Here is a 12,770-nt window from a genome sequence, read left to right as displayed (position 1 = left end):
AGGTTTATAGGGATGGTCTTTTCTCATCAAATGTATCCCCCTGGGGGCTTCCCTGGTGGCACAGTGGTTAAGAATCACCTGCCAATGCAGGGGACACGGGTTCAAGCCCTGGTCCGGGAAGATCCCACAGGCCGCAGAGCAGCTAAGCCCGTGCGCCACAACTACTGAGCCTGCGCTCTAGAGCACGTGAGCCACAACTGCTGAGCCCACGTGCCACTACTGCTGAAGCCCACGTGCCTAGAGCCCATGCTCCGCAACAAGAGAAGCCACCACAATGAGAAGCCCACGCACCGCAATGAGTAGCCCCTGCTCGCCACAACTAGAGAAAGCCCGCGCACAACAACAAAGACCCAGTGCAGCCAAAAATAAATTAATAAATAAATTTACAACAAAAAAAAAATGCATCCCCTAATTAGCAGTTGTCACATCATGTGTTCATACTTCTATTACATGTCCATTTTAGTGTACTCATTGAAGAAATAATACAACAAGGTCTTCTCATGTATTTCAACACCTGTTTTACGTCAGGTGCTTTTACATGTTTTAACTGTAATCTTTATGATTCCTCTGTAAGGAAAATATTAGTGTCTTCATTTTACAGACAGAGCACACCAAGGTTCAGAAATGATCATTCACTCACTGAAGGTACATAGCTGTTAGTGGCAGAACCAGGATTTGAACCAGGTCTGCCTGTAAAATCTCAGTGTTCTCATAGTAGCTGTCAGGTAGCATAGTAGGACCTGAAAGATTGTGATCAGAAACAGTGCACTGGATAGCTCCCACACCAAAGAATATGAATTGAGATCACATCTTCACAACCTGCTTGAGCATTAGGGAAAAAAACAGCTGCTCTGTTTTCAAGAACTTTAAAAATTCCACTTCCTTGCAATTCCTAGAAGAGCTTTATTTCATTTTTCTCCTTTACAGATAAACAGAATGAGGTGTACATTTTTAGAAATGTAAAAAAAAAAATTTTTTAAGGTCTTAAATAAGTTTTCATCCCAAGAAAAAAGAATTTGTAACTATATATGCTGATGGACATTAACTGGACTTACTGTGGTGATCATTGTGCAGTGTGTACAAGGACTGAGTCATTATATTGCACACCTGAAATTATTACAATGTTATACCTCAATTTAAAAAAAGTTTTTTGAAAGTGACTTTAAAATAGCTCCAAAACGTGTTACTTATGACCATTTTAAAAGGAATTTTAAATTGTTTTTCTTTTCCCTTTGCAGTAACCCTGCCTCCTACCTTTATCTGACCTTTGCTGAAACAGTGAATTATAACTTAATTAGTAGATTTTACTGAGGAAAAAAAGCTGAATTTTTGCTTTTATCTTAGGAACCATAGACACCCCATCTGCAAATGACCCTGAAGGTTATGACAAGAGTGATGACAGAGAGGCCATAAATCTCTCCGGGCAGGCAGCAGAGACCACCGAGCAAGATAAAGAGTCCTGCAAGCGGGGCGCTGAGGCTCATCTGGCGTACTCAGTAGGAGTAAAGGAGGAGAAGCACGGCTCCCAGGGTGAGTGAGCACACAGAGGACTGCACTGTACTGCTTGGTGAGGGCGTGGGTCAGTTCTAGGTGGACAACCTATTTCCAGAAGACAGGTTTATTTTCTGTTGACCTCAAGGCGATACATCAACATCTAGTTCAGCGTGCTATTCAGAGCCCTGTGTGCCTTTTGAAAAGCATGTGCCAGGTTATTTTATTCACACTGGGATTTCCACTTTCCCAGTGTTATCTTTGAATATAAAGTACATAAATTTACATATGCTTCTCCAGTCATCGTCATGCAGTTTTAGGGTATCACGAGAGATAACCTAAATCACTTCCACCACAGATTAAGAGAGAGCAGTTTGCATAACTTTGACAGTCTCCCTTCTCTCGACTGTCATACTGAAGTGGAATTTCGCCTGAAAATAAGGACTTTTCCCTTTATCCTGATGCCTTCTTTGAAGAATTAGGATTAGGAGGGACAGTGCATATTTGGAACCAGAACCCATTAGAGTATGTGTCATGGGTCTAGGTCATCCTAGATTATGCCTTGGAAGACTTTTTCTGTAAGAGAAAGATAGTAAATATGTAGAGCTGTGGGCTACATATGGTTTCTATTGCATATTCTTTTTTCAACACCCCTTCAAAAATGTACGAACCATGCTTAGCTAGGGGGCCGTATAAAAGCAGGCCACACACAGGATTTAACCTGCAAGCCACAGTTTTCCTCCCGTTGACCTTCAGGAAGCAAAGTTTACAAAAACACCAATGGCTCTAGGAGAGTCTGTATCTCTGCGGCAGAGACTGATTTTTGACACTTTTTGCCTAACAAGAGAGTCGTTCAAGACTCCCATGAAGGATTATTTCACCAAGAGATTATTTACAATTGTGGCAAAACCCAGTTAACATTATTTGGAGATTGATTGTTCCCCTTAAGATAACAGAAACTTCTGAATTTCTTTTCCCTGAACAAACTGTAGACAGATTTTTTTGAGGTCAGCCTCTATATTTGTCAGTGAGCCAATGTCCAGCTGTGCTTTTTCTAGTGAGCACAACCCAGAAGCCCCAAAAGGAGCATTTTCCACTAAGTCGATGTGTCTCAGGGTATCAGAACACTGATGCCGACAGTCGTGGCCTCAAGCATGGCATTCCTGTAGAGCAAGTCGAGTGAAACTCAACTGTGATTGTGATCCACTGCCTTGCAGATAACCTCTTTCTGGAGAAGGCTGTGCAGCTTGCCAAGCAGCATGCCAATGCCCTTTTTGACTACGCAGTGACAGGAGATGTGAAGATGCTGCTGGCTGTCCAGCGCCATCTCACTGCAGTGCAGGACGAGAATGGGGACAGGTAAGTCAGGACTTTTGCAAACAAGGGTTGTTTTAAAGGGGCGAAGAGAGAAAAGTATTGTATGCATGCTGGCTAGAAATGAGAAGAATTGATCAAAGTTATTGGGTCCTGCAACTGAAACACCCTCTCAAGGAAAATAATGTGTCAGTAAGGTTGAGTGGCACAGTGGCACAATCTCCTTCTCCTGTCCTGTGGCTCTCACCTCTTGGGCTCTAAAATAGCCAGGATACTCATCTAAGAGTACAGCACTCTGGGCTAGAAAACTAAGATGGGTGTGGGGAATGGTACTTTTTTTTTTTTTTTTTTAACATCTTGACTGAAGTATAATTGCTTTACAATGGTGTGTTAGTTTCTGCTGTATAACAAAGTGAAACAACTATACATATACATATATCCCCATATCCCCTCCCTCTTGCGTCTCCCTTCCCTCCCACCCTCCCTATCCCACCCCTCTAGGTGGTCACAAAGCACCGAGCTGACCTCCCTGTGCTATGCGGCTGCTTCCCACTAGCTATCGGTTTTACGTTTGGTAGCGTATATAGGGAATGGTACTTTTTGAAAAGCCCTGCTTGATTTGTTGGAATATGATTTAGAATCATATTTAATAAACAAGCACTTGTTCATTGGAATAAGAATATTTGCTTTATTTATTCGAATAATATAATAAAATTTGGTCTTACCAAATCCCTAAAGCGCTTGTTATCCCCGCTGCATATTTGTCATGATAATATTCTCAAGGAAAAGCCCAGTAGAGACAGCACAACAGCAGCAACAAAACCATTAGGAGGCCGTTGTCATGCTCTCCCAGTTACTGGTTCCTCTTCTACTGCCTCTGTTGACGGTCACCAGGCTGTGACGGAATCAGACTCCTGTGACTGCTCTAACCCGCATTGTGTGGGAGTCTAACATTCCAAGCACCGTGCTTCCCATTCCTGCTGTTACTGAGCTTGTATTTGCAAAGACACCTGGCTTCTTTCTAAAACGGTTCTCCTAGTCCTTTCATTGAGACTTCTAAAATGATCTCAAAAGCCTATAAAAATAACGAGTGACAGCAGCCCTCAAATCCAAGTCAAGTGCTTTATCTAAAACCTTCCCAAAATAGTGTCAGCAATGAGAAATCCTTCTCTGTGGAAGAGCTCTTGGGCGCTGCGTTTTAAACCTCAGTTTAAACACTGAACCAAATGCTTTAGGAAAGTGCCAGCCTCAGGGTTTCAGACAGAGACCTTTGTTCTCATTCCTTGCAGCTTAACCAAGGATGTGGTGTAACCACTGGCCTCGTTAATACAGTACGAGAGGAACCGGTACCGCCTTCTTTGTGTAAAGTCATGAACAGCAGAATGTTTTTTACAGGGTTAAATAATCCATTTAGCATTCAATAGCATATAACCACAAGAGAAAGCAGTTAACCAAGACAGGACAGTAGCATTTCAGGTGACTTTTTTAGGGACCTGCTGATGAGCCTAAGAAAGACGAGCATAGGTGAGTTAGAAAGGGACTGCTGGTGTGCGAAGGGAGGATTGTGGAAAGGGACACAGGCACATGCATTCAGGTGAGGGCACTGAGGGGAAGGTATAGACGTGTGTAAGGACCTGGATGCATGTGGAGAGGCTGGGGAGGTGGCTTTCCCTGCCCAAGCAGGAGATGAACCCTTAGAGTCCCCGCCCTGGACCCCAAACATACTCACGCAAGCAGGCCTGCGAGGCTTGTCGCAGCTGGAGGCCAGAGGGGTGAGACCTGGGGAGACCAAAGCGGAGTCCTGGTGAGAATATAGACAAGGGATAGCTTTTGGCCTCACAGCTCAGTCCCTTGTTTTCACTGAGTTTATCACATTCAGCTAATAATCTGAATCCTGTGGCCGTTAGTCATCACAGAAAATACAATGAAGAAAAAAAATAATAAAAGCTTCTGGTACTGGGGAAATTCCCACGAGGGTGTGAAAATCTATGGGGGAGGGGGAATGTGCTTCTGCTACAAAGTGCTGAGCTGCACATGGAAATTTTTAGGCAGTTTTTGAAGTACGACCTTTTTCTTGGTACATGTGCATCACGTCTGCGTCAGACTTCGGGCCCTTTTCAGCAGTCTTCTTCCAGCCCTACGGTTCAAACGACAGTGCTGAAACCCTGAAATCATTCATTTAAAAAATCTCTCACATAACGAAGTCACAGTTTAGTTTTTCAGGCTCTCCTGAGTCAATGTTAATCCCAAGTAATATACACTTGCTACTTCCGAGAAGGTGGCCTGAATAAAATGACACCTAATATCTTTAGAGAAAATCCAGCCTGTGCCTCAAATCCCGTATGTACTGCCTCCCTGGGATCCTCAGAGCGCTCTGCATCATAACCTGTCCATACCTCGGAGGGTTCATCCTCCTGCATGTGCATCTGCAACTCTACAGAGCAGTGCCCATGTGCCCCTGAAGCAGGAGAGCTTAAGGGATTAAGAGATAGCTTTGGGGCAAGACAGTCCTGGACTTAATATACGACCTGGATTGAGTTCTGTTATACCCGTAAGTCTCACTTTCATCACCTGAAAAATAAGGATAATATCACCTACCTCATAAGATTGTTGTGATTAGTCAGATAATGTATGTCAAGTGCTTGGTGTGGTCTGGTATTAGAAGCTCTAAACAAATAGTAGCCACTTTTTATTGTTGAGTCGTTTCCAATTAATTTTAAGTTTTCTTAACAATTAAAAAAAATTGTTCCTACGAGTGATGATTGGCACCTGCCAATATTTTCAGCCTCATTAGCGTTCGCCCTGAGTTTGTTCAGTCATCCTTATTTTAGTGCCTGAACTGTGTGCCAGGGCTATAAGGCTGACCCAGAGGGAACCAGCCTCTGAGAGGATCACAGGCCAGAGAGGAAGATGTATAGCAAACTGCAGTCGCTCAACCAAGCAGTAAACTTGAGGGGAGACAGCTTGCTCTGCCTAGGAAGTTGAGGAAGTCTTCTCCAAGGATGTAAGGTTTGCACTGGCATATGAAGGATAAAGAGGTGCCGCTGAGGCAGAGAAGAGGAGCAAAACCATTGCAGGCAGAGGGACTAAGTCGGTGGAGAGATACAGTTACATTGTTCCCTCAGAAGTTTGCGTCTAGAGTCTTCTCCCAATAGTTAAGAGCCTGACTCCATTCTCCCCTCTTGGGATCTAGGAAGATCTTAAAAAGCCACCACACTGTATTCGGGAGGAGGTGGCAGAGCTACGGGAGATATCTACACTCTTCTGAACAGATCCTAGTGCAGCCATTTTACACACGTCACCTGTGTGTCGGGGTAAGTCAGGGAAAAGTCAGAGGAGAAAGTGCACGGCACAGAGGCAGAGCTGGGATTTGAACATAGGTTTCTCTGTCTCGAAGCCCGGGTTCCTTTACACCTCAAGGGTCCAAACTGAATGTCCCCAGAGACCAGAGAGCAGGCAGGTACTGGAAATGAGTAGGCAGTAAAGCCTCCCCACCTTGGATACAAGATGTTTCATAGATTCGAGACACTTGGGGGCCAAAGAAAACTAGGTATGAGAGCCAGATACAGTCTGGGAGTCTAATCCTACCTTGGGAATCTTTTTTTTTTTTTCCATGAACAGTCTAGTTGATTATTGCCACTATATTTTTGTTGCAGTGTCTTACACTTAGCAATCATCCACCTTCATGCTCAGCTTGTGAGAGATCTGCTAGAAGTCACATCTGGCTTGATTTCTGAAGAAATTATCAACATGAGAAATGATCTCTACCAGGTAAGCAGAAATATCGAGGAGACAACTGTATAAAAATCCATCGTTTGTACGTGCTTGCGTGCGCGCGTGTTTCTTAACAGTAGCATATAACGTTAACAGCTAATAAAACAAAATGTCTCTGAAGGTAATATCTTAAAAGCCCATTACATGGGAATGTTCTTTTATGAATTAGGATCCTTTGATCTGTGGGTGTAATAGCAATCACCCCACAATGAAATTCAGCATCCTGCTGGGGGACTGCAAACTTTAAACTTCAGAAATCTGCCAAAGCGGTCGATCCAGCATAGAATAAATATGTCACATCTGTCAAGAAAAAATGCAATTGGAAAAAAGTTAAGTTTGAAAAGCTAGTGATTTACAAGAATCTTGAAGTCTGCTAAACATGTTGACAGCATCTAGATTAAATGCATATCAAATGAAGGGTGCTGAATCAGAATACAGAAAGGTAAAAAGGTTGCTTGAGAAGGAAAAAGTGTCTTTCAGAAACAGAAAGCTCAAGGTGAAGAAAACAGGGGACACCAAAGGGATTTGCCCAAATCAGGTTTACATAGAAATTAGGTGGGTTCAAAAGCAGCTTCAGGACCTCTGTTACAGAGGTCTTCAAATATTTCAGATAGGGGAGTTGACTGGAGACTCAGTGAGGCTGCCTGTTGGGCACATGCAGATTTCAGGTGAGGAAAGGAGATTAAAACTGTTGGACAGAACCAAAGCCTGGATGCTGGATGTAGGGAGCCGGCAGACCTGGGCCAACCTGTCTGGCTAAGGGACCAAACAAGCAGGACGTGAGCAGGGTTCCGCTCTCCAGAGCTGCTCCCTCCTCCCTCCCGGGGCACTCTCTCTTCCTGCTGCCTTTCCCCGGCCCCGTCAGTCTTCTCTACAGACTCCTGGTCTTGCCGCCTTCTCGGCTTTCCTGTTTTCTCCTTCTCTTCACACGAACCAGAGTGACTTCCCAAACTTCCTTGGCCTCTGTGGTATGCTCGGAGGCCTGATTCAAGCACATCCCTTACTCTAAAAATACAGACAACCATCATGCGTAATTATTTACACAGTAAAGGTGTCTGTTCCAGTTCTCAACTTTTTAAAGCAGGTGATGTGAATCATTTTTATTTCCTCAAAGCAGAAGTCCTGAAATGTTTTCATGTATCTCTCGATAGATTTTTATCTGTGGACAGGTGTTTCCCGATAAGGGAAAGTAATGGATGTAAGGCGTTAGGCTTCTTCTTTGGCTGTCATACTTAAGATCAAAGGAAAAATGAAGTTGGGGATTCTTCGCTGACTCATAAAATAACTAGGATGAGGTCTAATTTTAGACATATATTTAAAGGATAGCTTCTTCAGATTTTCATACCATTTTGGGTGTTGCTGGTATTTGGAAAGTCATTTGGCCCTTAGAGCTTGACTCTCGCAGGCTTTTGGACTGATTGTCCATTTTCACCATCCCAAGTGTACAAATAAAACTAGAAATGGGATGTTGTCACTTCTCAGTCCTCCTTTCGAAGGCAGCTTAACTTCACTGCCTGGAGGTCAGATTGAAGGAATTGCTTGTTTTTCTGTTTATAAATAGGACCTGCAAAGGACACCGCACAACAGGATATTAGTAGTTGTGATGTATTATGTGCCAGACTCCTTACTGTATCATTTGGGTACATATATTGAGACTCTCCAGTGTGCTGGAGACAAAAACTCTCAAACCACCACCTCTGACACTTGTGTGCCTTCTGATTTGGGGAGTCTCAGGAGAATGCAGGTCCGTTTTCCCCACCTTACATTGTTCTCACTGATGGGCAAGGATTCGGGATCCCCCTGGTTTGCCTTTTAGGTCTTACACACACACCCAATGGCAACTTTTATTTGAGAACTAGAAACCCACTAAGATTTAGACTTTCATTTATCTGTTGTAAAGGTTTTCTCTTAGCTATTCATGATGGGAAATTAGTTCCCTAAGTAATGTGGATTATTTGGCAATTGTCTTAAACATTCTCCCAGAATACCTTTCACTAATCTTAGTACATTTCTGTGGCCATCTGTCACGATCAAATCTCTCTGCCACCCACCCTCTAGAGAAAGACACACTCAAAATAATCCAAGTGCATAGGGTTAAGATTTTTCTGAAAATACTTCTGAAACCTGTTCCCTTTAAACCCTCTTTTCCTCTCCCATTTCCCTCCCCACAACATAAACAACAACTCCAGTGTGTGTGATAGCAACTGTTTTATTTGCATATGTTCCTGTAAAACATTAGTGGGGTTTTTGTGCATGTATTGTTTAATGTTTCTAATTATTATAAATATAATATGTATTCATAGTTTTTAAAATAGTACATAAGGATATACATTAGAGAATCAAGGTTACCCTCCCTGGCAGCATGTACGTCTCCCAGCCCCACTCCCAAATATAACTATTGTGTTTATAAGTATTTTCCCAGGTATTGGTTACATAAAAATATATATAACTTTAAATAGACAGATATTTTAGTATATCCTTACACACAGTCCACATTATATTATACATACTGCTCCTGATTTGCATAAACCTTTTTCTTAAATTTTAAATACAATTATAGATTCATAGGCGGTTACCAAAAAAAAAAAAATGTACCAGGAGTCCCACGTACCCCTCACCCAGTTTCCCCAGTGGTAACTTCTTGCATAACTCTTGTCCAGTATCAAAGCCAGGAAATTGACCTTGATAGAATTCACTGATCTCATTTGGGTTTCATCAGTTTTACACGCACTCATTTGTGTGTGTCCATATAGTTCTTCATGCACGTATTTTTTTTTTTTTTTTTTTTTTTTGCATTCTGCGGGCCTCTCACTGTTGTGGCCTCTCCCATTGCGGAGCACAGGCTCTGGACGCGCAGGCTCGGCGGCCATGGCTCACGGGCCCAGCTGCTCCGCGGCATGTGGGATCCTCCCGGACTGGGGCACGAACCCGCGTCCCCTGCCTCAGCAGGCGGACTCTCAACCACTGCGCCACTAGGGAAGCCCCATGCACGTATCTTTTAATTGCATAAGTGGCTCTGTGCTACATGTCACTATATTTCTGCCTTCACTGCTTATGCGATTTATCCACGCACCTGTGTGTACAGCTAGTTCCTTGTTTCTACTCCTGAAGAGGATCCCATAGTTTACATCTTCCACCTGTTATGTACCTGTTCCCCAACAGTGGACACTGAACCAGCTTCTCTCTTCCTACCTGCACAGACAGTACTTCAGTGAAGAGTCTCACCCATGTGCCCTTGTGGATTTGTGTCAGATACACAGACAGGAGTGGGATTGCTGGGGCATTTGTGTACTTGGCTCTGCAGAATGTCTGCATAAGTCCATATGCCAGCAGGCATGGCATGAAAAGTGCCTGGATTCCTACATTGTGTAACTGCTTAAGATATAATCCTGGGGTTTAAGATCTAAAGCCTAAAATGTCATAGAAAACCTTCATGGGATCATAGGAAAAAAAACTTAAAAAAATTTTTTTTACTCATGGTAAGAGATTTTGTATGATATGAAACTTATATTGAAACTACAGATAATTTTAAATCTCTGAATGGTATCATGTGATTTCAGATCTTTTTTCCAGTATCGTTCTCTTTCCTTTTCCCATCTCCCCAAATAACATATCTGATTATAAACACAGCTTTTATTTACTTATTTATTTTTTGAGAGGAAGGCTCTTGGCTACAATGTCTAAAGTTCTGAGGACATGATTCATTTCAAGCCAGGATATAGTTCTAAGGGATTAAAAAAATAAGGGTGAGAGTGGAAATTTAGAAAAAAAATCCGTTTCTGTTATATTAAATAATCACTGTAGCAGCTTCCCTGGTGGTGCAGTGGTTAAGAATCCGCCTGCCAATGCAGGGGACACAGGTTCGATCCCTGGTCTGGGAAGATCCCACACGCCGCGGAGCAACTAAGCCCGTGCGCCACAACTACGAGCCTAAGCTCTAGAGCCCGCGAGCCGCAACTACCAAGCCCGTGTGCCACAACTACTGGAGCCCGCGCACCTAGAGCCCATGCTCCGCAACAAGAGAAGCCACTGCAATGAGAAGCCCACGCACCACAACGAAGAGTAGACCCCACTCGCCGCAACTAAAGAAAGCCCGCACGCAGCAACAAAGCCCAACACAGCCAAAAATTAATTAATTAATTATAAAAAAAAGTAATCACTGTAATGAGACTTAGGCAGCACAAGCATCTTTCATCCTGTTTACGTGTGCCATGCCCCGGCCAGGATGTCGGTGGCCCACCTGTTGTCACTGCTACAGCCACTAACTGCTTACTGAGAAGGAAAGTTTAGGCAAATTGTCACTAGACAGGCTGGATTTCACAGGCTTCTGTGAAATAGACTGATTTGTATAAAAATACATTGCTGTTCTGTGTCAGTGGCCTCGGTTCTTTGAAAGATACTTCCATGATTGTGTCTGTCTTAACTGATTTTGAAAACACAGTTTTCAAAACATCTCATTTGCATTCACTGAGGTACTGCTTCGTGGGCAGCGTAATCAAACGGACTGTTTACACACTTATTAGGTGTCAGCAACTCAGCTTGTTTGTCCATCCGAGCCCTCTTAGTGAGAGGTAGTTCTCTGGTCCTAGTATGACTTTGAGAATCCTCTAAAATGGGGGTGGCAGAGTTCTATCGATTGGTCTCATGGAGCCAGTCCACGGAACAGTAGTTTTTAATTTAGCACATTTTTTTTCCATGTCAGTATAGAATGACAGCACCTTTGTTAATTGGTTTCTATCGGGCAGTTTATTTAAACTTCTTCAGTAAAACCATAGCCTTGAGTTGATTTGTTAACATATGATTTTTCAGCTGAAGGTAGACGACTAGAAATTCAAGAAAAGTAAATTTACTAATAGATGAGTTAACATATCAACAATCACTTGGCTGTAGTGAGAAACAAGAAAGCTATTAAGAATTGTAAATATAAAAACTAATCTTGATAATTGAACGACTAAATATTAGTCCAGTATATATATTGGATTGGCCAAAAGGTTCGTTCGGTTTTTTCCGTAAGACGGCTCTCTCTCACAACACTTGGTTGTCTTTAGCTTCATTCAAAACAATTTTGTTAGACTGTATGTGACAGCTGTCATATCAGCATGCATTTAAAAAAAGACTTCCCAAAATGGGTGATTTTTTTGTGTAGCCATTTTAATATTGAAGATGGAAAGAAAACATTTTCGGCCTGTTATGCTTTATTATTTCAAGAAAGGTAAAAACGCAACTGAAACACAAAAGATTTGTGCAGTGTATGGAGAAGGTGCTGTGACTGATTGAACGTGTCAGAAGTGGTTTGCGAAGTTTCGTGCTGGAGATTTCTCACTGGACGATGCTCTGCGGTCTGGTAGACCAGTTGAAGTTGACAGCAATCAAATCGAGACATTAATTGAGAACGATCACCGTTATACCACTAGGGAGATAGCCGACATACTCAGAACATCCAAATCAAGCTCTGAAAATCATGTGCACCAGCTAGGTTACGTCAGTCACTTTGATGTTTCGGTTCCATGTTAAGCGGGGAAAAAACCTTCTTGACCCTATTTCTGCATGCGATTCTCTACTTAAACGTAACAAAAACGTTCCATTTTTAAAACAAATTGTGACAGGTGATGAAAAGTGGATACTGTACAATAATGTGGAATGGAAGAGATCGTGGGGCAAGTGAAATGAACACCACCAACCACACCAAAGGCCAGTCTTCATCCAGAGAAGGTGATGTTGTGTATATGGTGAAATTGGAAGGGAGTCCTCTGTTATGAGCTCCTTCTGGAAAACCAAACGATTAATTCCAACAAGTACTGCTCCCAGTTAGACCAACTGAAAGCAGCACTTGACTAAAAGCGTCCAGAATTAGTCAACAGAAAACGCATAATCTTCCATCAGGATAACGCAAGACCGCATGTTTCTTTGATGACCAGGCAAAAACTGTTACAGCATGGCCGGGAAGTTCTGATTCATCCGCCGTATTCACCAGACATTACACCTTCAGATTTCATTTCGGTCTTTACAAAATTCTCTTAATGGAAAAAATTTCAGTTACCTGGAAGACTGTAAAAGGCACCTGGAACAGTTCTTTGTGCAAAAAGATAAAAAAGTTTTGGGAAGATAGGGTTTCCCTGGTGGCGCAGTGGTTGAGAGTCCGTCTGCTGATGCAGGGGACGCGGGTTCGCGCCCCGGTCCAGGAAGATCCC

The 12,770-nt window shown here is 42.8% G+C and overlaps 1 protein-coding gene across 3 annotated transcripts in view; it reads left to right on the top strand.

Annotated features, from left to right (window-relative positions):
* Positions 1 to 12,770, top strand: part of NFKB1 (nuclear factor kappa B subunit 1) — a 121,987-nt gene that overhangs the window by 98,062 nt on the left and 11,155 nt on the right. For all 3 annotated transcript variants that reach the window (XM_082837658.1, XM_082837657.1, XM_082837656.1), the window contains 3 exons: positions 1,345 to 1,530; positions 2,709 to 2,850; positions 6,462 to 6,576. In XM_082837658.1, coding sequence (XP_082693784.1) covers positions 1,345 to 1,530; positions 2,709 to 2,850; positions 6,462 to 6,576 — 443 coding nt within the window. The remainder of the gene's footprint in view (positions 1 to 1,344; positions 1,531 to 2,708; positions 2,851 to 6,461; positions 6,577 to 12,770) is intronic.

The sequence above is a fragment of the Leucopleurus acutus genome, assembly GCF_964270905.1.
Source record: "Leucopleurus acutus genome assembly, chromosome: 4".
Taxonomy (NCBI): domain Eukaryota; kingdom Metazoa; phylum Chordata; class Mammalia; order Artiodactyla; family Delphinidae; genus Leucopleurus; species Leucopleurus acutus.
Note: the sequence above shows the minus strand (reverse complement) of the source record. Positions and strands in the feature narration are given on the sequence as shown.